Here is a 24,111-nt window from a genome sequence, read left to right on the forward strand (position 1 = left end):
GACGCCACGTGTTGAAATTTGATTGATCGTTTGTCATTTCTAACCTCCAAGTCGTACCTTCCATTGACAGTATCTGCAGGGTTGTTACACAAGCCTATTAAAATTTTCCTGTACTTTTCATCAAAAATATTTTTTAATGTGTGAATTGGGGTGGGGGAGTCATAAAATAATCGTGGTTAACAGTTTGATTGCCATTTTATGCCACTTTCATTAATAAGTAGTATAAGCTTATAATAGGGTAATAACACATGTCTACCTGTTGTAGAACAGCAGTCTAACTGCGTTGAACACTAGAAGACAGTTGGGTAGACAGTTAATTTGATGTAAGTGCACCTGGTTCACATTCTATTTATTACAATATTTCTAACGTTAGCGTTATCATTTAAGTTCCCTTTGCATTTTGACTGAAACATATGAAAGATTTTATCAAAGTAATTATGAGGCCATTACAAATTAATTGCAGTGCGTCTGCTGAGAATTCTTACAGATGTTCTGTTACGGTTTGATCTGCAGACCCAGCATCCTCCCAGAGTGTTTCAGCAATGCTGTGACTAATCGTATTCAATTTTAGAATAAAACACTCCAGTTGACAGACACTATCAGCTTATATCCTGTTAAATAGTGTTGAGATTTAGAGATAGAGTTGTATTTGATTATAGAGTGGAAGAGGGGTTTTAATCTAATTTCCATTTGTTTATGTCCAGTTCCAGGTTATGGGGGGTTCATGGGAAGGCTTGTCCCGCTCTGTTAATGGATAATCCACGGTGTGGTACAGTAGTTAATGTCTAAAGATGGTGTTTACTTTTACATGCAGCGAAACTGCCAGCCTAGCCCTGACACGGTGTTGTCCCGTTGGACGCTCGGGGTAGGAGTCCAGCCTCCAGATCAAATAAACCCCCTAACACTCAGTGCTCCTGTTGGCCTTGTGAAGCCTTGGGGAAGCATGGCTGTAGTCTACACCTTCAACACCACACCTTCCTACATTGTAAATTAATAGGCTGCATGGTTTCTTGACACTCAGTATTTTTTAGTTTAGTCCATGACATGACCCTGGGGAATAGGAAATAATTCCCCCTCACCGGTGGCGTTTGTGAAACAAGATGATCGTCACCTTTCCTGTGTGTGATGCATGGATTTGAAGCCTAGCGTCGCCATCTGCTGGTGAAAGCTGAGAAAATCCCCCGGCTCCCGGTCCCCGCACCGTCCCCTCACAACAGTATGTTCCAGATTTTGCTTTGCAAGCCCCTGACTAAACACAGCGTATAAAGCCAGTTCCACAGAGAGACAAAGCCTCACAACACTCAATAGATGCCCTCCAAACATTTGGTTGTTTTTGTTGAGTTTGCGCCCGCCGCCACGCCCCACCCCTTGTTCTGTGCAAGGCTTTGTTGCTTCAATGTGTCACCTGTTGTCTGCCACTGTCTTCCCTGTCTGTGAATCTGAACTGGTGCCTTTTGACCTGATGTTTTACCAAAAGAAAACAATAGAGTGCCTTCAAAGGGGTGTGTGTGTGTGTGTGTGTGTGTGTGTGTGTGTGTGTGTGTGTGTGTGTGTGTGTGTGTGTGTGTGTGTGTGTGTGTGTGTGTGTGTGTGTGTGTGTGTGTGTGTGTGTGTGTGTGTGTGTGTGGGGTGCGGTGCGGTGCGCACGCATCCCCAGTGTTGATGCTGCGCCGCTCACCATTGCCGAAAATGAATTGGCGAGAAAAACAACAAGACCAGTTCCTGTGATGTAGCGCTGTTTCCACGGCACTGGTGTGTGGCCAGCGGAGCATGGAGCTCGGCAGCTGTGGACACAGGGAGGAGCGGGGGGCTTTGCGGCAAGGCTTGGCACCATTGATCCGATGGATGAAGGTTAAAACCCGCTGAAGCCACGGAACGGCATTGGGGGATGGGGGGGTTGGCGGGGGAGAGGCCGCCTGCAGGCACAGCGAGCATACCATCGTAGCGAGGTCCCCACCGGTCTGTGTGTACTCTGTTCTGGTCACAACAGCGTCCTGCTGCAATTACACAGTGTGAGAACCAGCGCACATGGCGGCAAAGCACCAAAACACTGAAATGGTCGCAGCGGCAAAAGAAGCTTTCAAAAGAGGCTTTCAAATGGCTGCGCATGTCATCATCTGAGAATTTTAAAGAAAGTCACTGTGTAAAGAATAGTTTACACAACATTAAAACCACCACTAATACTAATATGTAGCTCCCCCTCCTGCCGCCAAAACAGCTCTGACTTGTCGAGGCACGGACTCCACAAGAGCTCTGAAGGTGTCCTGTGGTATCTGGCACCAAGACGTCAGCAGCAGAACCTTTAAGTCCTGGAAGTTGTGAGGGGGGGCCCCCATGGATCGGCATGTTGTTCCAGCACATCCCACAGTTGCTCCATCAGATCTGAAGAAAATGTGATTCATCAGACCAGGCCACCTTCTTCCATTGCTCCATGGTCCAGTTCTGACCCTCACGTGCCCATTGTAGGCAGTGGACAGGGGTCAGCATGGGCACTCTGACCGCTCTGCGGCTGCACAGCCCCATACGCAGCAAACTGTGATGCACTGTGTGTTGTGACACCTTTCTATCATAGCCAGCGTCAACTTTTTCAGCAATTTGTGCTACAATAGCTCTTCTGTGGGATCAGACAGGCAAGCCTTGGCATCCCACGCACATCAGTGTCATCATGGGCGCCCATGAACCTGATGTTGTAGTTGCTGGTTCACTGGTTGTCCTTCCTTGGACCACTTTTGGTAGGTACTTACCACTGCATACCAGGAACACCCCACAAGACCTGTCGTTTTGGAGATGCAATGACCCAGTCATCGCCATCACAATTAGGTCTTTGACAAAGTGGCTCAGATCCTTATGCTTGCCCATTTCTTAAAGTTAATGTGTTGGAAGCATTCCTGCTTCCAACACATTAACTTTAAGGACTGACTGTTCACTTGCTGCCTAATATTATCCTACCCCTTGACAGGCGACATAGGAACGAGATTATCCATGTTATTCACTTCACCTGTCAGTGGTTTTATGTTGTGACTGATCCTTGTATATTGACCTTTTTCCTGCTTTGAATATTCATTGCTGCCACACCCTTTGTTTGTACACTTTTATTGCCGTTATATTATTGCTTTTTATTTTCTGTTTTTATAATTATATGTCACAAGCACACACAGGCTCTGATGCCTGTGTGTGCTTGTGACCAATAATCTCTTGAACTTGAACTTGTTCAACCAGTGACAATGAAAATCTTGAATCTTGAGTCAACATATCCTGCCACAGAGCACTTGATTGGTTCAATGGCTTTATATAAATGCAAACTACACTGTATGTGTAAATAATGGTAGAACAAAGTGTAGATTATAGAAAGACACTGGGGGACTCATTGTTCCGTGGCTTCACATGGGAAAATGTGTCTGCATTTAGAAGTAATAGTGGTAGTTATAGTGTGGTAACAGTTATAGTGTGGTAATAGTGGTAGTAGTGTGGTAATACTAATAGCGTGGTAATAATAGTAGTAGTAATAATGTGGTAATAGTAATAGTGTGTTTTTACCTCCATGCTGTGGTATTATGGTTCCAGGCACAGGTTGTTTTACCTCCAGTGACGTGCAGGGGGCCTCTGGTGGTGGGGTGGCACTGTGGCCCGTCCAATGAGTGGGGTTTAACCATTAAGGGAAGCTTTTGGCAGCGACAAGCTATCAAACAGGTGCAAGGTTGGAGATATAGCCCCAGTCCATTGGATAAACTCTTTGTTTTGTCTTTGTTTGCACTTGCCTGCTCACCGTGTTCACCTCATGACTCTTGACGCGTTTAGTCCGTTTTCTGGCCTTGACACGGTGTTGCTCCGTCGCTTCCCAGCCGGCAAGGCGACAGTCCCTGACCCCGCCCTCGCTCAACACCATTTCCTGGGAGGAATACATCTCGGCCGACAATGGAAAGTAAGTGTTAAAAGTAAATGCAATGAAATTACAATTAATAAGAAAGAAATAAGACTGACAGGCCAACCTCCCTCAGGGCTCCTCATCTCGGGAGGGAGCTGGTGTGCAAAGAAAGCAAGAAGAACTTCAAAGCCACAGTGGCCATGAGTCAGGACTTCCCTCTGGGCATGGAATCGTGAGTCTCCTCCTGGATCCACGTCCAGACACTTCAATGAGTGTGACGGTTACGGTGCTGTGGAAGCTGCAGAGCAAACATGGCCGCCCAGAGAGACACGATCTCTAGAATGCTTCCGTAAATCCCGGCGGTTTGGTACATTGTGATGTTTGCCGCTTCCTGCTGTGTTCTCTGACTAACGCTGCTTCTCGGATCTCTGTCCAGGTTGTTAAATGTTCTGGAGGTGATCGCACCATTCAAGCACTTTAATAAACTCAGGGAGTTTGTTCAGATGAAGCTCCCCCCCGGCTTCCCTGTCAAACTTGGTAAGTGGAGTCCATTAAAAAAAGAAAAAAATATTAAAATAATCAATACTGTATATATTGTATATAAGGTTTATTTTGCTTCCCCTAACACTTGCCAGGAAGGTGTCTTTCAAATTGGCTGATTAGGTTCTGGATTCTCCGGTGGAAAGATCTGTGATGCAGACACTGCTGCCTGTGTGTGTACTATATAGAAGAAAAGTCTCGGAAATGTTGGTTTAATTCACTTAATACGCAGTGCTCACTGGTTCTTTCCGGTTGTTTTTTCGTATACTGCCTATTTTATGGTGTATACCAGTGTTTCCCAACCTTTTTTCTGCCACGCCATGCTTGCAATAAAATAATCCCACGGCACTATGCGACTATCCTGTTGAATACTACAAACGTCAAACATTATTATTATTATTATTATTACTATAATTATGGCCCACTAATGGTGATGTACGACTTGTAAACGATTCGTTCATAGCGAACAAATCTTTTAAAGGACTCGAGGACTCGAGTCGAACCCCTTCATCGTGACTTATAGTTCTCACTTTCAGTGTCAAACTTGTTGTGATGAACCCAGAGCTTCTCTTCTGACTGGAGCTGATGAATTAGGAGTCAGTGCAGCCTTGCAGTTTTGATCTGGCAGCAGGGCACACTAGCGAGCCTCGGCACAGCGGTTGAACGACACTGGTATATACTCTTCTTAAAGCATTGTAAAGGGGAAATAAATCAACTTGTTCCCCAACGACCAAACAGTGTTCAGTGGGGGAGGTCAAATATCTATTCCTCAAACTCTTCCTTCTGGGTTTAACTTCCTCTCCCTCCACTGGATCCCCGCAGACATCCCCGTCTTTCCCACCATCACCGCCACCGTGACCTTCCAGGAGTTCCGCTACGACCAGTTTGACGTGTCCATCTTCACTGTCCCCGGCGAGTACAAGGAGGACCCCAGTCGCTTCCCTGACCTGTGACCCCGTAGGCGTCACAACAGGAAGCCGGCGCGGAACCCAGCGACACTGTGGCCAGAAAACTCTGTTGAAACCCCTTATTTAACACAAAAACTGAACGTTTAGTTGACATATTAATTAGACACTACAGGTTATATGTTTTAATGACAATACAGAGTTTAGGCCAGTTAGAACAAATTATTATTATTATTATTATTATTATTATTATTCTTCAAGGTGTTTTCAAGGTTCCACATTTTCTTTCACACATATTGGGTTCGGCGTGGGAAATTTTGAGCTACATAATTCTATGTCAGAGGACCAGAGAGGAAAAGGGTATTTAGGTTTTAATGAATGTTGGTAGTGTTAGAGAAGAGGTTTTAAATGAGGCAATACTATCTATGGAACACGTCTGTATTGTTTATAAAGGGATTTGGTTCAAACTTACATGTGCTAAAGCACTGAAGTTATGCCCGATGTTACAGATTTTCTCCAAAAATCTGTTCAGCAAGAGATTTTCAGTTCATATCTGTTCGGCCTCAGGAAGTCAATCAACTCATGACAAAAATAACATTGGATCTAGACAAACCTGATTTGACCTCAGTGTTCCCAGGCGCTCAGCACGGGAAATTCAAAACAAACAAACTTTGGCGCAACTACGAACTTTGACCTCAAGTCACTTTTCGGGGCATTTCCACCTTAAAATGTGGAATGTATTTTATGCGCCATCCTCACCTTTCGGGGGCTCTATTTGGACTCCACGCCTGCTCCTCTGTACCAGGCAGGTTTGGATGTGAGCTAAATCTCACTGCCAGGTTTTATTTTGATGGAGGCCACATCTGAAAGGGTAACGCAGCAAATCTTCTGGTTCTGTTTGACTGGAATTGAGCGTGACTGGCATTAGGGATTGTTTTTTAATTGAGTATTTACTCCTCAAAACACATCCAAGCCTATTTTTCAAACCGCCCAGACTTCCACTTGTCTGTACAGGATGTGTGTGAGGGGGATAACTCCCCCAGCTGGTTTCTGTCCAGATCTCATGAGGACAGGTTCTATTTAATATACCATCAATCAGCTATACAATCTATACCTGCCCAGTTACCTACCAGCATCGAAACCCCTTTTGTGAATGGCTGTTTTTTTTAATGATTAAAACTGAATCAACCCTGGTGAAGCACAAACGATAGGTTTTGATGTGTTTTGGGGTGAAATGCCCTTTAACTGTTTGTTTTTGTTCTTTGTCTTACCTTTTGTAAAATATGTAACAAACTGAAAACGTGTGCTATGAGGAGAAACCTGTAGGTTTTAACTTTTTCCAGAACCAAGCTCTTTGGTTGATTAGGGAACGATGTTTGTCCTTTTTACATGTACGATACTAAAATACTGGGCCTTTTCCCCTGTGCAACGTGTACAGACATGTTTTGAAATTGTTTTTGTTTCATCCCTTTTTTGTGTTTTTGTGTGGGAGGAAGACGGCATCTTTCAGCAAGAGTTGTGGAAATTCCGATGTGATATCCCAACCTGAGGTTTTTGGTTTGTAACACGGTGGCACGTTGCTTTTTTTGTACATAATTTTTGTGCTTGTAAAACTTGCAAAACGTCTTCACTTCTCCCGGTTTCCTAAATCTTTCTTACACCCACATTTGATAAGATCTCGCAAAACCCTGTTCGTGATCCACACATGTTGCGCGTGACTTTTCTCCACCACAAAGACACGCAGCTCAGGCTGATTGGAGACTGAATTCCCGTCGGGTTTCAGTGTTTTATGTATATATGTATGAATGAATGAATGTATGACTGTAACCCCGCAGTGGACTGGTGTCCCATTTGGGGTCTCCCTGCCTTACTGGCTCCAGCCTCCACCTGACCCCACCCAGGAAAAGAAACACCCAGACCCCTGGAGAAAAAAAAAAAAAGTTGGTTTGGAGGGATAGATGGTTTCCTCTGGGAGTTCAGCACAAAGGTTCTATTGTTTGGAACTACAGTCCAGATCTACTACGACTTCTCAGCTTCTCTCACGGGAATCGACGTTACATCTGATTTGAAAGTTTAAGCCTATGTTTTATGATCTTAAAGAAAGTGTGTCAGGAATATTGTGCCAGTTTCTTTAATATTGAGCAAGAGCTCTTCTTTGCCCAAAACCTTGTTCATTTCCATGCACAGTATGTTGGGTTTGTTCCTTAAGACCACAATTCTGTTCTGCCTCACTACGGGTTAGTGCAGCAAATAGAACTGTGTCGTATTGCATCTGCATGCGTTGCATTACTTTGTCCCTGCCCTTCCATGGATGCAGCTGCTTGGACAGTAGGTTTTATGTATTCATGCCAGTTGTACAGCAAGATCCCTTGTATAAGCCTGCCACACTATTTTCATATAAAATCTAAAATAAAAAAAAAAAATCCACATTTAAATTAATCTCTGGTCTCATTACATTGAGGAGTGCACTATAGAAAGTCTTTGTTGGGTGGCTAACACTACAAGTTTCACAACTCCGTGTCAAAAGTCAAATGATTTTCTCTAAAGTTGGCTTACTTCTGATTGGATAATCTACCAAATGATATCTTAAAATAATCCTACAGATAACCTTTGCGCATTTTCTTACCGTCACATGTTGTGAGCCAGGAACCTTCCCCCTTTTCCCACCCAAGCATTCAGATACGACAGTCGTAAAATATAAACACGTTAATATTTTTCCCAGTTTTATTAGATTTAGTCCTTAATACAATGTAGCAGTAAATGTCAGTGTAGCAATGCACTAACTACTCTACAGTTACACAAACGGGTCAGGTGACGTGAGGTCAGACCGAGTTTGTAACTGAAGGCCATCGGTTGGGCCTCGGACAGAACCATGAAAGGAATCTACAGGAACAAATGCAAAGCAACGCCGTATTTTACACAAAATTCGAATCAGCGGGGACAAAAGCTAGTCTTGTAAAATTCCAGTATTTTAGCAAGATACAGAACTTCGTAGAAGGAAGATACATTTTCATAAAAAAAAAAAAGTTGTTTAAAAAAGGGCCTTCAACTTTCAGTTCTGTGCAGCATCACAATATAAAACCATGTCTAATGTTCATTTATTTTTCACCTTCTTTGTAAAAATTTGGCTGTTATTCCAAATATTATTATTATACACTGTCCAATACAAAGATATCTTTTTTTTTTTCCCAAACGGCACGAGAGTACACATTGAATGTTTGAGGAGGAAAAAAGGCAGAAAACATTGATGCAAAAAAAAAATAAAAGACAAAAGAAAAAACAATTACAAGCCCACTTCCTGCAGTTAAGACTAAAAAAAGAAAGAAAAAAAAAAGATCACTGAGTTGAGTTTTAACTTTGAGGGGAACAGACAGAACCTCATTGGATGGACAGAATGGAAGGAAAACAAAGGGGTGGAAGTAAAGCCAGTGTGTTCTCAGTCACTCATCTCCATGTCCTCCTCCTGGTGGTGGTGGTGGTCATCTCCATTTAGCTTGGACTTTTTGGGGGCATCCCCCTCCTGCCGCTCCGGCTTGGCATCACCCCTTGGGGATGAGGCGGCGTCCGAGTCGCTCTTCCTCTCGTCCTCTTCTTCTTCTTCCTCCCCCCCCTCCTCCTCCTCCTCTTCTTCTTCTTCCTCTTCTTCTTCTTCCTCCTCCTCCTCCTCCTCCTCCTCGCCCTCCCGCCGGACCTCCTTCTCGCTGTCGTAGCCCTGCTCCTCCTCATCGTAGTTTCTGGTCACCTGTCGTAGTAGATTCGAAGATTAATCAGTGGAGGATTCCTCAACGTTCAAATTTAAACTCAATCTTCATGTTAAGTTTCCTGATTAAAAGCTTATAACATTCATCCATCATCTGGGCTGTGCAGGTGGTTCAACACCATCCCATTATGGAACAGGAGAATCACGGAATAGCTGATGAGCTGTTAGTAATTAACAAGTATAGTATGAAGTGGGGGTGGTGGTTTGAGCAGCCACACCTGTCCTGGGTCTGGTAACTGGGGCCCAGGATCAGTGTGGCTGCATACCTGTTGCCTATTGGTTGGTCTTATGAGCAACATGTAAAAACCACATCCCCACACACACTCAGGAGAGGAGTCCTTGTCATGACATGTCCATCTGCTCCTGGGCTTATTCCACCTAGACCACTCTCTACAATAAACTGTCTGAAACCCTGTCGTCTGTGTCTCTGTGCCGGAAGGCCCTGACAACTCCACCTGCCACAACTCCAACTGTAATTTGTACGAGTCAGTTTTAGACCTGCCAACCTGAGGAAAATATATGGAGTACAACAATAGTGTAACAGGCAGTCTCCGTGACATTTGAGTTACTGCAGCTAAATGACTCCAGTTAATCAGACTGTGGCCGTCTCGTAACGATGCTAATCACATTGTATGCAAGATACTACGACTAACTATATATTGTAATTTATCTCATCAGGAGAAACCAATGAAATCCCCACCTCGTAAAGTTACCGAACATGTTTACCAACGAGAGATGCACCGATTGCAGTTTTCTTGGCTGCTTCGAGCTCTGATTTTTTTTAAGGTCTTTTTGTAAGGTAGATTACAATCTGCTGTATGCCAATGACAAATACATCATATGATCTGATCACACCCACGTGATAAGACAGTTGCACATACAGATTACCACTGCAATTCAGTCAGTTACAATAGTGAAATTGCAGATTTTGACACTTTACTATTGCTCATTATTCACTATGGAACAATAATAATACATGAAACTGTCACTGAGTTCCAATAAAATTGAATATGGGACTGTTACCAAGTTTCGGTATAATACCACATGTAACTGACTGAGCTTTAGTTGGACACAACATATAACTAACATGGAAATGTACAGTTCAAACTTCAAATGAAGGTCCTTCACTTTAAGTGCAAATATACATTTATATTATATTTATATGGTACTTTGCAACTTCAATTGTAATTATTACAAAATAAACATAAAATAAATGGTCAACTTTTCTCACTCTTTCACTGGAAGTCCTTCGCTCACCGTGCATTAAACCAACTGAATCAAATCGAACGACTCATTTTACTAAGTGACTTGTCAACAGTCTCAAAAAACAGTCAAATTTTTCATCACGATATGAGCTCCACTGTGACAGGCATAGATATGCAGTCTGCGCAATGTTGGAATATTGTCAGGCGATAGATAAATAATTTAACTGATCTTCATTTACCTTTAAGTACCTCTAAACAGCCGACATTTTATTTTTTTCGCTCTCTTTTTTGAGCGTCAATGGCGCAACTACGTTACATTACGTTGGTATTGGGTTTGAGTATCGGGCATTTTTTTACAAAAACAGTACATGAGCACAGTATCAGGCAGGTAAATTTGACCGGCACAGAATGGGAAAATATATCTGACACAGATTGGCCGGTGAAAACCAACCTATTCCAGTCACCGGCCGATCAATCGGTGCATCTCACGTTTTATATGTTAACATTAGTCACATTTTTGTGCTTTATTATAACAATCCCACTTCCCATTTTACCTCACAATGCAGAGTTTAATCTCGGTACCACTGCGTATCAGTGGATGTTCAGTGAGAGGAGAGGGAGGGCTTACAGAACCACAGGTCGTAGCATCCGGTCCAATCCGAGGGATGTATTTTAAATACCCAATAAATGTACGCTATTGTTTTGAATTGATTCATTTCTGTCATTAAATAACTCCAACACATTTTTTTTTATGTAGTTTCAGCTGGGACTTCATACCATGTGTTTTGACTAAGAATTACGTAGATGGTACACAAAATGCGGGGAAGTTGGCAGGTCTGCAGTTAAGTGTTTCAAGCCCCCCTCAATCTCTTCCCCAACCTCCATACTAGGATGCTTAGTACACCAAATGTACTACAGTATGTAACGAGCACCAGCACGCGATGTGGCAATGTAGGCGGAGAAGCCATCGTACGTTGGACGATAGCATGAAAACGCAGTACGTAGACATCATCTTGTCGGACTAGTGTGAATGTCAAAGTAAAATCTTGTCATGTGAGGGGTCATTACTTGGCATATGAAGAGAAATACAATTAAAAGGAAAGGGTCACAATTTTTTGTTTTTAACTCAGGCCTTATCGAAATGCTGGTTCCCATTGTTTACAACTACTTATAGCAAAATAAATAAATAAATAGTCAAAATAAACAAAATCTCTTTTTCTAAAGGTAAATGAAAAGCAGATTTTAGGGTGAGTTGCAGCAGAATGGTAAGTTTCTCAGTAGTAAAGCGTTCTGCTCAGCACCTTGACGTCGCCCTTCTCGCTGTCGGACTTGCGCTCACGCTCCCGCTCACGCTCCCGCTCCTTCTCTTTGCTTCTCTTCTTCTTGCTGTTGGAGCGTTCTCTTTCCTCCCGGCCTCGGTCCTCCTTCCTTTCTCTGTCCCGCCCCCTCTCTCTTTCCTTATCTTTCTTTTTCTCCTTCTTATGACTAAATGGATGAAAAAAAAAGTATGTGTCAGTCCGGTTGTTCAAGTTTAACTTTTTTTTTTTTTTTCTCCCCCAATTTTCAAACTATTTAGTTTTGTCCTCACCGTCGGGGGGATGGGGACCTGGACGGCTTCCTTTTCGGGGAACGAGTCACACTGTGGCTTCGCCTGCGCCGTCTGTTCAGAGCAGTGAAACAAGAAGCTATATGTAAAAAGACTAATATGTATAGTAGAACATTTATATTATAGTATGTATATGATAAAAGTATAGTTAAAATATATATAACATAGTAAAAACAATTACATTGAGATAGATAGATAGATAGATGATAGATAGATGATAGAGACTAGTCTAGTATATAAAATGTTCTAGTATGTAGAGAAAAAAAAACATGGTATTGGCCCATTCATCTTTTTTATAATTATATTTGATATTTAGTGCGAGGTCATTTTTAGTGCTTTTTTTGGAAATTACTACCATTCTTACCAAGCATCTCATTGCCAACGTGTCACCTGATGTACTTATGCGCATGACAATAGACTTGAACTTGAAAATAACAGAGTTGTTATCCTGATAGTTTAATTTAAGAAATGTGTCTGCACTTCAGACAACAGATCCAATTTGGGAAACTCACCGACTGGCGCTTCGAGACCTCCTGGCACTGCTGTAGCTCTTTGGGGGAGTCTTTGATCTTTTCTTGGACTTCTCGTCCTTCCTCCTGTCCCTAGCCGAGGGAGAAATATAGATTTATGAAAGCAGAGGTCAACAAAAGAGCAGATTGACCAACAACACCCACAAAATAATAAAATAAAACAAAAAACGAAAGAGCTCCCAGTTGCTCTAAAGGGACACCGACCTGGATCTGCTGCGGCGGTTGCGTTCTCGGGAGTGGGACCTCCTCCTGCGTGGGCTTTTGGATCTCCTCCTGCTCCTCGAGTGTGACCTGCGCCGGGACCTGCTTTTCGATCGCCTGCACGACATGTTGCATTCATTACACACGGCTGCACAGGTCGGGGGGAAACTAAACAAAATCTCTATCCTCATCACAATCAACTTATGCAGATGTAAAATATTGGTTTACAAATTCCCTCCAATTTAAAAAATAAAAATAAAAGCATTTCAGGCACTGACTCATTGCTGGTGTTTATCTGATGCAGGAGGCTGTATGTGTCCTGGCCTTACCTGTGTCTTGAGCGAGAACCGGACTTCCGGCGCCGTGATCTGGACCTTGACCGGGAATGTTTACGCTTGTCGTCTTTCTTATCTACATAGAGACACAGAAGCTTTGACTGAGAAGAACATCTAGCAGGTAGCAGGAAGTAACGCTGCTGGGAACAGATATCGTGGAAGGAGAAAGTGAGGGATAAAATGAATTTGTCGTGGGATTAGCCTGCGTAAAAGCACATCGTACCCTTGTTTTGCTCAAACAGGACAAGAAGATAAAACTATTCGGCAAACAGGAAACTCAAACCTTTCAACAGCTGAATTAAAATTCCAAATTCTAGGTCATTTTAAACCCACACATTTTCGAATTATAAAGAAACTGTGGGACTTCCAGTAGCAGAATTGATCATGTATAGTTTTAAATCAACAACCTGGGCTTCTGTGGCCACTTCTGACTGTTTCTTCTATTTTTAATCCCAAATGGTTAATCTGAGAGTTTTCCCTTTGTCAGGGTGAAGGCCAGGTGATGTGCCTTCTATGTGGACGTGTAAAAACCCTTTGAGACTTAAAATAACAAATAAACCGGACTACTTACTTCCTGGCTCTATAGCTGCTGAGATGAGGGACTGGGCTTCTCGGACCCTCTTCATGGCTTCCTCGATCTCCTTGTTTGCAGCGTCAGCCTTCATCCCGGAGTTTAGGTTCAGCCCAGCTGCCATAGGATTCAGTCTGAAAATAGTATGAATTCATTTTTAGCATTTACTGAAAGATATAGCTGTGGTATGTTGTATTTCTTACTTTGGATCCATAGACTGCATGAGCTTCAGAAAGTCTGCCTGAGAGATTGCCTGAAAGAAGAGAAACAAGCAGCATTACACACACACACACACACACACACACTTTTTTTTTTTATTACTGATCCAACTTCTTACCTGTGGGTTCATGTTAGCACCAGGCATCCCCATGGCTGCCATTTGCTCCATGTTGGGACCTCCAAGTCCACTGAAAGGGTTTCCTCCCATCTGGAAATGGGAGACAGACACAATATAGTCCATAGCACTTACACTCCTGTGTTTACAATGATGTCAAGTTACTTAAGAGTAACTTACTATAAAAGTGTTCAAAGAAGTATTTCTACTCTAGTCAAAGTTTCAAAGGTTGAAAAGGGATAAGAGGCTGTTCATCAAACTGATATTGCTTAAATGGGATGGATAAAGTGACTTGGTTGGAAACTAAAGGATCTCATGAAAATAAGTACATTGTAAGAATCTTGGGGGGAAAAAAAACACTTAAAATAATAACTTTCCAGGGAAACTTGCATTATAGTCATGTGTCTTCAGTACACACACACACACACACACACACACACACACACACACACACACACACACATTCGGCTTTCGGGTGAAATTTCAGGATGAACCTAAAATGCACTATTACCTTTACAGGTGAACTTAATTTGACCTTCTCTAAACTTTTGAATGCACATGTCCAACTGTTCAATGTTTCAGTACTTTTTGCACAACTTGCTGTTCTCTAACAAGGAGCTCAACGGCAAAATTCACAACAGGTGTTTGATCCATGAATCGACCAATACATTTCCTGGTTCAATTAGAATTGGTATTTAAACATGTCCTCTTCATCATGCTGTTCACATTTTGACATCATGAGACCAAGACGACACCTACAACTGATCAACAGTACCTCGCCGTTGTGAGGCTTCAAACAGGATGTTCTCAGAGGGAAGTGACCACTGAGCTTAGAGTGTCACAGAGTGTCATCGGCAGGTTGCAACAGAGATACAGAGAGACTGCAAGAGTCACAGAGAGGCAAAGAAGTGGACGTCCTTTGGTCACATCCCACACTGATGAGCGCTTCATTGTGAACAGTGCCCTGTGGAACCGGATGATGATGATGCCACTCAACTCCAGGCACATTTAAGGGAGGTGAGAGGCATCCAAGTGTCACGTCAGACCATTCGAAACAGTTTACATCAGCGTGGTCTGTGTGCTAGACGACCTGCAAGGGTACCTGACCACACCACCAGGCACAGCCATCATCGTCTTGCACGGGCCAGGGAGCATTTACGCTGGACGAGGGACCAGTGGCCTCAGCGCTGTTCTCTGATGAAAGTCGATTCACGTTGAGCAGAAAGGATGTTTGAGACGTCAAGGAGAGCGCTATGCATCAGCCACTGTTGTCACCAGACAAGCCTTTGGTGGTGGTGGTGTTACAGTGTGGGCAGGTGTGTCTAGTCAATACCGAACTGCCCTACACTTTGTGAATGGTACAGTGACAAGCCCATACTACCTGAATAACATCATTAATCCAGTCATTGTGCCCCTGCATGAACAACACAGGCCTAATATCTTCTTCATGGACGACAATGCTCCAGCTCATGGAGGTCGCATCATTAGGGAACGGCTGCTGGAGACTGGGGTACCTTAAATGTAGTGGCCTGTACTTTCTCCAGACCTGAATCCCACAGAAAACCTATGGGATCAGCTGAGTCGCCGTGTAGAGGCTCGTAACTCTGTACCCCAGAACCTCAATGACCTGAGGGCCGCCCTTCTAGAAGAGTGGGGTGCCAGGCCTCAGCAGACAATAAGTCGACTTGTGAACAGCATGAGACGTCTTGTCAAGCTGTAATTGATGCTAAAGGGCACATGACAAGTTATTGAGACATTGACATTTTTGGTTGTGGTAAACCCACCACTGTTGTTGGCTTTTGTTTCAATAAATTGTTTGAGATGAGGAAATCACCATTGCCTGCTTCTACTTAAATGCCCTACTTTCATGATATAATATCACTGTAGCATGAACTTTATACATTTTCCATAAATTTCACCCGAAAGCCAAATATCCCTAACCTTTTGTGAGTAGTGTATATTTTTTTTTTAACTTGTTTTGAACAGCAATCACACATTTAATTTAAAGCTGCTGATTGCAACCTCCAGAGTTGATCCAAAGTATCACCATGGCTACAATAGGCTTCCAGCAGGAAGTGGCACAACTTCCTGTTCTGGCTCTTCTGTTTACTTGGGTAGTCAAAAGAACGGATTTGCAGAAGAGAGTCAATAAAACAAATGTGCATGGCATGTGAGGAAGGTTGGCTTCCAATATACACTTGTGCTCACAAGTTTACATATCTTGGGAGAATTTATGATTTCTTGGCCATTCTTCAGAGAACATGAATGATAACACAAAAACCTTTCTTCCACTCATGGTTAATGGTTCGGTGAAGCTATTTATTGCCAACCAACTGTGTTTATTCTTTTTAAATCAAACTGACAAAAGAAAGTACCCAAATGACCCTGATCAAAAATGTACATACCCCAGTAACTTTGACCTGATAACATGCACAAAAGTTGACACAAACAGGTTTGAATGGCTAATCAAGGTTCCCATCCCTACCTGTGACCTGTTTGTTTGTAATTAGTGTGTGTGTATAAAAGGTCAGTGAGTTTCTGGGCTTCTGACAGACCATTGCATCTTTCATCCAGTGCTGCACAGATGTTTCTGGATTCTGAGTCATGGGGAAAGCAAAAGAATTGTCAAAGGATCCATGGGAAAAGGTAATTGAACTGCATAAAACAGGAAAGGGGTATAAAAAGATATCCAAGGAATTGAGAATGCCAATCAGCAGTGTTCAAACGCTGATTGGCATTCATAAGAAGTGGAAAATGAGGGGTTCTGTTGAAACCAAACCACGGTCAGGTAGACCAGCAAAGATTTCAGCCACAACTGCCAGGAAAATTGTTTGAGGTGCAAAGAAAAATCCACAAATAACTTCAGCTGAAATACAGGACTCTCTGAAAAATTGTGGTGTGGCTGTTTCAAGATGCACAATACGGAGGCACTTGAAGAAAAATGGGCTGCATGGTCGAGTCGCCAGAAGAAAGCCATTTCTGTGCAAATGTCAAAGTATCCTGCTTACATTACGCCAAACAGCACAGAGACAAGCCTCAAAACTTCTGGAACAAAGTAATTTGGAGTGATGAGACCAAAATTAAAGTTTTTGGCCACAACCATAAACGTTACATCTGGAGAGGAGTCAACAAGGCCTTTGATGAAAGGAACACCATTCCTACTGTGAAACACAGAGGTGGATCACTGATGTTTTGGGGATGTGTGAGCTACAAAGGCACAGGAAACTTGGCCAAAATTGATGGCAAGATGAATGCAGCATGTTATCAGAAAATACTGGAGGAAAATTTGCACTCATCACCCCGGAAGCTGCGCATGGGACGTTTTTGGACATTCCAACATGACAATGATCCAAAACACAAGGCCAAGTCGACCTGTCATTGGCTACAGCAGAACAAAGTGAAGGTTCTGGAGTGGCCATCTCAATCTCCTGACCTCAATATCATTGAGCCACTCTGGGGAGATCTCAAACGTGCAGTTCATGCAAGACAGCCGAAGAACTTATAGGAACTGGAGGCTTTTTGCCAAGAAGAATGGGCAGCTTTGCCATCTGAGAAAATAAAGAACCTCATCTACAACTACCACAAAATACTTCAAGCTGTCATTGATGTTAAAGGGGGCAATACACGGGGATTAACAACTGGGGTATGTAAACTTTTGATCTGGGTCATTTGGGTACTTTCTTTTGTCATTTTGATTTAAAAAGAGTAAACACAGTTGTTTCCCAATAAATAGCTTCACCCAACCATTAACCATGAGTGGAAGAAAGGTTTTTGTGTTATCATTCATATTCTCTGAAGAATGGCCAAGAAATCATAAATTCTCCCAGGGTATGCAAACTTGTGAGCACAAGTCTGTTTACTTGGGTAGTCAAAAGAACGGATTTGCAGAAGAGAGTCAATAAAACAAATTTGCATGGTATGTGAGGGGTGTTGGCTTCCGATATACATAAACACAACCACATACCAATGGGTTGGGTGTTGGGAGAAGGCCTCCACCGGGCATCATTCCTGCCACAGCATTGGCTGGAGCCAGCAGCGACAGAGCCTTAGACTCATCAGGAATTAGTCCTGGAGGAGAAAGAGAGAAAAAATAAGCGGACATTCCGGGGCTAAAACCATTACACTTAAGACAAAACTTACAGACAAGCCACCTCAGTATAAAACTAGTCCCACCACGAGATAAGTAGCAAAGATTCCCTAAAGTAATACATTGAAATTGTTTTGTCTTGTCTGTAAATATTGATCCCTAATCCTTGTTTCAAAGTATGATTGTAGGATTAGCAGCTATGATTGTATATGTCACAATACACACTGTGGTCAACACTGCCAAGATTTTATCACCTGTACTTGTTTTTTAAGTCATGAACCAAACGTAAGCAAGCACAGCCGGTTGTCCAGTGGGATGTGCTCTCAACTGTCATTAGATGTTTTATGAACAAGCGACTCACGTCGGCTGCTTCGCTATAAAGCACACAAAAACATTGAGATACAGAAGACAAAGTTCATGATTGGGGTGCAAACAGCAGGGTACAATTCATTAGTTATTGTAGATCACTTACCATTACCAGCACATAATGTAAAAGTTTTAGTCAATGGATTTTTGTTGGTGGCTAATCCATAAACCCACAATATTAATTTAATAAAAGCATATAGAGCTAATGAGATACTGCTAGGAACTATCCAACAGCAACTTGCTACAAACAGGAGAAAATCTGGATACATAGCACTCTACATGTTCTATCAAATATGGGTTATTGCCAACAAAACCCCTGATAGAATCATGACAATGTGCCCAAATCTGGAGAAATTAAACAGAACAGTAGAATCAAACGCAAAAACTTATGGAGATGATCCCAGGTTGTGCAATCTGGAAATAGGCTAATTTTAAAACTGACATGTTTTATTCATAGACACACACATGCGCCCAAACACACACACACACACACACACACACACACACACACACACACACATACATACACACACAACAGAAAGGACACTTGAGAAACGGGATAAGGCTGCAGAAGACAAAACTGCTGGTGGAATTTTCAGCAGGGCCTGGTATATAGGGCTGGCTGAACCAGGAAAAAGAACTGTAAAACACAACAACAAAAGAAACACCACCGTTAAACGTGAGTGTCACTCAACGCTTTAAGATTCATGTGTGGAGAGGATCAATAACAAAGCATTTCACTGTAAGATTAAGCAGAGGCCAAATACTATCTGCATCTGCACTTTGTTAGTATAAATTCTGAGGCCATTGCAAATGTACATTACATTATCAATTTAAGGCGCAGATTAAAAAAGGGGCAATTATAAGATGAACACGAAAGGTCATCGTTACAATAGCCCCTTCCCAGCATGCCCACTGGGGTGACTGGAGGTTAATGACAATACACACAATTCAAAGTTATACTAGCATGCATAACTAATCAGACAATTCAAATTGCATGCTTTTTATTTGGTAAATGAAAACTGATTAGAACAAAGCAAATTTTGCAAAAAAACAAAAAAAACAAAAAACTTTCACTGCCTTAATTCCAGATTTGAGGGATGTGAGAGCACCCTCCAAAACCACATTTTTTAAGAGTCATGTGGCAATTTTTTTTTCATGAAAAGATGCCTTAAACAGAGAGGAAAGAAAGTGTTATTTTACTGCAGAACAATTGTGAGAAGGGGCTTGCGAGCCTGGTGCCATTTATTTTTCTAATCTCCTGATGGCAGCAGAGGACCGCTTTCAGTCAGTAGGGAGGTGGCTCTCTGCAAATGACTTGACCACTATTGAAAACCACAACAAAAATAACAAGAGAGAGATGTTTACAAAAAAAAGACTAGATTCTAAGACATGGGCACACATGTACATTGTCCTATAACAATCCCACAAGGGCCGAGCACCAAAATGCTTAGCCTGAAATTCAGCTTTGCTTATTCAAAATACTCCGCTATGGTTTACAAAGTGTTTGTGACCTACGAAATATGGCTACGCGATGTGCACTCATGTGTAGTCAAGGAAAGTGAAATCAAGACCGAAATAAGCACCCACCTTCAGCAAACGGGACTACAATCAAGGCCCTGTCCACGAAGACGGTGTTCGTCAGGTGCTGGGACACTCCCACTGACTCAGTCTCATGGAACTTTACAAAACAGACACGTGAAGTCACAGGCAAGGGAGAGTCACTGAAAGAAAATATAAAAATGTTGTGCAAAGAATACAAGCAAAGATTCGTACACCTGTCATTTTCCAAGTGCAATTTTAGGGTTGAATATGGTTAGTCCACCCGTAAACATGCAACATTTCTCTTGACCCTACAATCAAAAAATTTGATGTGCTTGCAGTACCCTCCTTGGAGATGATTCTGAGCACCATAGTTCTTGTATCTAAACCACTAATAACCTTGTTATAGGTAACACTGATAACTAAGGATTGAAGTGAACTCTACTGGTGCATTGCTTGGTGGTTTAACTCCCTGATATCTATTTGTTTCTACCACCAGCAAGAAAGGTTTCAACACGGTTCCTACCTGTGGTATGGTCAGGTGTTTTTCGATAGGAAAAAAAGAGGTAAAAAACACTTTTAAATAAGAACATAAAAAACTACCGGATTTATGGTGTAGCATGTGGCATTTTGGCAAGGATAAACTACAGTGTTGGCGGGACATGCTGTAACTTCCCCACTGTGTCTTTTACAAAAGAGCAAAGCTTAATGACTGAATTTGCCTCATTTTACATGCAAATTCGATTTGAAGACATAGTTTACAAGAACGTGGTAATTGTGGAGACGTTTTCCAGCGCAACAGACTTCAAAAACAATTCCAAATTCATAACAATACCCAAGAGTTACCAACTTCTTCTAATTCTGCAACACTGCGTTTATGTGTTACGGAAATGAGAAGTTTTACAGTTAAATGTAAGATTGCTTGAAACTTTTAAAACGTGAACATATTACAGCATGTCGCATACATGTTTTTTTTTGTTTTTTTTATGTGTAGTTTTGCACAGCCTTCCGAGTTCACCATTTATTATTTGTATTAAACCGATCCAGCTGGTGCAAAGCACACATTTTGTATAACCTCTATATGTTGTATTTGACTGTTCAGCATTCTTTTTATGCGTTCTTGTCTGCATTACAAACCACCAACTATTATCAACACTGGTTCTTTGTATATCAAATATACCTCGCCCAATAAACAGACTGTGATTAGGCCAAGATATTTAAATGTTATGGGTCATTGGGCAAAGCATTTTGTGTAAAAATAAATGCTCTTCCAGGGTAAAAAAAAAACAAAAACAAAAAAAAACCGAACTCGTATCTCCCAACTTTCCAAAGTGACATGAATGCAGCATTAGCGCGGGGAAACGCCGTAGGCCCCAACGTAAAAGCAGCGTGGGCCGCGTGAAGTCATAACCATCTCACACAATGAATTCCTTCTAAAAACGAATACTTACTCGGGTGGAAACAATTTCAGCTCCTCTATGGTTCCAAGGAACCCAAATAAAATTCGCATCTGATCGGAGGTGGTGCTCGGGGACACATTGGTCACCTGAATGACGTTCGTGTTAGAATTCATTTTTGCTAGCCGTTAGCAAGCCAGCTAGCGCGTCGCAAACTTCGTAGCCGAATGTCGACCCTCGGGAGCCTAAGTACAACACCGTCTCCAATGTTGTCGGGTTTGCCACTATTTCAAACGGAAACACGAGTTGGACCGAATCCAAAATCTAACACCATTCTCGGTGGATGGAAGGTTGGTGGTATCGGGCTAATTGTGATGATGGCGAGCTGTGAGCAACAATGCCGTTGTCGGAAAACCTGTGTGGGGAAACCGGATCGGAATACGGCAGAAACCGATCGGAATACGACACCGCGGGGGGGGGGGGGGGGGGGGGCGTGGTTAACGTGGTTTCGCGATCTATTTCGTAATTTCACAAAAAAAAAAGACTTTAGTTTCATATGTCACCTACACGGGGATACGTTTTAAATTAAATGTCTTGAAGTTAATTATATTTTCCAGGTTAAATACATACACTTTACGAGCTTCCAATGGAAATGAATTGCTCATGATTTGCCCACACGGTATATTTTTTTTGTCTTTTAAACGATTATTTTATAGTATTTTATTTGATCTTTCTAGGTGGCTTTGCACAGCCTTCGGACTTAAGCCTTTTTTTTTTTTTTTTTTTTAAATCAGTTCGCTGCACCTTCAATTGTCTGACCACGCGAGACGACTGAAAAATGCAGAAATCCTGAACCGTAAGCGTTCGCCAAGCAGCCGCTTCGGTGGCGCGCAAAGCGGGGGAAGCCATTGAGGGACGGACTAAGGCGCCTTGCTCTTCAAATAGCATTGTAGCTACTACCTAGCCTCTAAGCGCCCCGTGTCGCTTCGCTTTTAACTGCTACTGCTCGGAAGTGTTTGCTTTGTTTTGTTCCGTTTACTATTTTTTTTTTTTACCCAACGCGTTACGCATTTACGTTTGTGCCCAGGGATCGATGTACAGTTGTTGATCAGAAGTGTTGTTTCCTAAGCTAAGACGCGATCAAACTGCAGCGCGGTCACTGTCCGAGCGCTCAAGCTCAGATCCACGGGTGTGTTTGGGTGAGTGGATGCGACTTCCGTTCAGGTCACGTTTTGTGCGAGGACGTGTGGCTTTTGACGCTCACTGTGCACGACCTGCAAGCTCCCTGGTTGCCCAACCACGTCACTTGCACGGATTTAGTCGGGGTTCTCAACCTGCGGTCCGTTGCCCGCCCCCAGGGGTTGGTCAAGAGCTTCCAGGGCGTCCCCCCACAGTTACGATTCACCCGTTTGCGCCATAAGAGAATGTACATAAAACTTGTTTGGAGCACATCTTCACTGTTATCTCTGCAAGGTATGGACGTTTGGACAGGATCGTATCACGTCTGCGGTACCAGAGACGTGATGTGATCCTGTCTATCCTGTGTCCCGGTGCGTATCAAATTGAGAGTCCTTGATATGACAAAGGTTGAGAATCCCTGTACACAATATACGATTTCTCGAATGCTGACGCTCGAATGTTTTGGTTTTTTTTTTTATATCAGAGTAATTTTATTGTTGATGGAATGCTGACCAAGCATTTCGAGCGTCTTCACAGAGTTTTGCTGAAATTGATGGGGTTTCTTTGACAAACTTGTTTTAAAGATACACATTACTTTTCCTTGGAACCTTCCTGCTCTGAGTGACAATATATTTTCTTTACAGGAAAGAAAAGATATTGATGAAGATGTTCTGGTGAGCAGCTTATTATTATTATTTTTTTACTCAAAATGACTGGTTTAGGATATCAAATGCTGCCCGTATTCCCAACTACATCCCCCCTCTCATGACCCCAAGAGGATACCGGTGGTTTTATGGGACGATATGGGCATGCTAAGAGTGGTGGCCTGCACCATGGGTAGGATCAGCACGTTCAGATCCTATCAGCTCGTCTTGCTCCTGGCTGCGGCGCTGGCTGTTGTAGCCTTCTACTACTTCGGTTCAGAGAAGCAAAACTTCTCGAGCACCACCAAGCGGATCAAGCAGAGCCAGGCCAGCCATAACACCAACAGAAACGATGCCGATCTGTCCTCGGATACCAGACCGACCCACCCCATTGAAAATGAAGAGGAAGGTGGGGAGGAGCAAGACGTGATGCACAGGAGAGAGGAGAGCAGGTCTGTGGAGGACCGACATTACCACGTGCTCATGATGTTCACCAAGGTAGATAAGAGTCGGAGCCTGCAGGAGAAGTTCAAGGTGGCCATGTTGTCGATGGTAAAGCATGGACACTTCCTGGAGGAGGAGGTTCTTGTTCTTCACTTTGTGAGCGACCAGGCGAGCCAAGAACTGGGGAAAAGGATGCTGCAGGAATTTCTTATTGACGCAACGTTCAAATACAAGGTTAGTACAGCTGGGCATTTAGAATTGTCTATTTGTCCTATACCAATTTATGCACACACACACACACACATATATATATATATATATATATATATATATATATATATATATATATATATATATATATATATTTTTTTAAGCTTAATTTCTTCATGCAAGTCTAAGAAATAATTTGAGTTAAGAAAGGCACCCCTTGTGTAGAAATGTAATGAAGAAATTACATTTTATACAATTATGAAATTGAATGCCTTGATTAACCATGGAGATGTGTGAGAAATTGTTTCACTGGGAAAATAGTGTTGAAATCTTTTCGCTGTACCTACCTATTTCAGTATGTATGCAGAAGTGTTTTATGCAAGTATTTTT

General features: G+C 42.5%; 3 protein-coding genes across 4 annotated transcripts in view; 2 read left to right on the top strand and 1 right to left on the bottom strand.

Moving 5' to 3' along the window:
* The window catches only part of LOC307243418 (ankyrin repeat domain-containing protein 13C-like), a 32,307-nt gene extending 24,382 nt beyond the window's left edge, over nucleotides 1–7,925 (top strand). The window contains exons 11-14 of the mRNA XM_080018224.1: nucleotides 3,843–3,922; nucleotides 3,999–4,097; nucleotides 4,302–4,402; nucleotides 5,228–7,925. Coding sequence (XP_079874350.1) covers nucleotides 3,843–3,922; nucleotides 3,999–4,097; nucleotides 4,302–4,402; nucleotides 5,228–5,358 — 411 coding nt within the window. The 3' untranslated portion in view covers nucleotides 5,359–7,925. The remainder of the gene's footprint in view (nucleotides 1–3,842; nucleotides 3,923–3,998; nucleotides 4,098–4,301; nucleotides 4,403–5,227) is intronic.
* Nucleotides 7,926–8,012: 87 nt separating this feature from the next.
* Nucleotides 8,013–21,628, bottom strand: LOC307243382 (uncharacterized protein). Of its 2 annotated transcripts, XM_080018182.1 has the most exons (12): nucleotides 21,299–21,628; nucleotides 19,896–20,029; nucleotides 17,817–17,920; nucleotides 13,856–13,945; nucleotides 13,722–13,771; nucleotides 13,519–13,652; nucleotides 12,942–13,023; nucleotides 12,616–12,729; nucleotides 12,394–12,483; nucleotides 11,864–11,935; nucleotides 11,577–11,760; nucleotides 8,013–9,052 (listed from the first exon to the last, which is right to left on the bottom strand). In XM_080018182.1, exons 1-12 carry the CDS (start codon nucleotides 21,418–21,420, stop codon nucleotides 8,747–8,749), a joined length of 1,482 nt encoding a protein of 493 aa, XP_079874308.1. In that variant the 5' UTR covers nucleotides 21,421–21,628; the 3' UTR covers nucleotides 8,013–8,746. The 2 variants fall into 2 exon arrangements, with proteins under 2 accessions (XP_079874308.1, XP_079874309.1); XM_080018183.1 differs by lacking the exons at nucleotides 19,896–20,029; nucleotides 21,299–21,628 and adding an exon at nucleotides 18,194–19,857.
* Nucleotides 21,629–22,281: 653 nt separating this feature from the next.
* The window catches only part of xxylt1 (xyloside xylosyltransferase 1), a 42,535-nt gene continuing 40,705 nt past the window's right edge, over nucleotides 22,282–24,111 (top strand). Inside the window, exons 1-2 of the mRNA XM_080018202.1 lie at nucleotides 22,282–22,443; nucleotides 23,068–23,745. Coding sequence (XP_079874328.1) covers nucleotides 23,227–23,745 — 519 coding nt within the window. The 5' untranslated portion in view covers nucleotides 22,282–22,443; nucleotides 23,068–23,226. The remainder of the gene's footprint in view (nucleotides 22,444–23,067; nucleotides 23,746–24,111) is intronic.

The sequence above is a fragment of the Zeus faber genome (genome assembly GCF_960531495.2).
Source record: "Zeus faber genome assembly, chromosome: 1".
Taxonomy (NCBI): Eukaryota; Metazoa; Chordata; class Actinopteri; order Zeiformes; family Zeidae; genus Zeus; species Zeus faber.

Coding starts and splice junctions, on each gene's coding strand:
- LOC307243382 (XM_080018182.1), bottom strand. CDS start 21,420: ATGAATTCTAACACGAACGTCATTCAGGTGACCAATGTGTCCCCGAGC. Junction 13,653..13,721: donor ATGCAGTCTATGGATCCAAA/GTAAGAAATACA, acceptor TACTATTTTCAG/ACTGAATCCTATGGCAGCTG. Junction 12,730..12,941: donor GGTTCTCGCTCAAGACACAG/GTAAGGCCAGGA, acceptor CATGTCGTGCAG/GCGATCGAAAAGCAGGTCCC.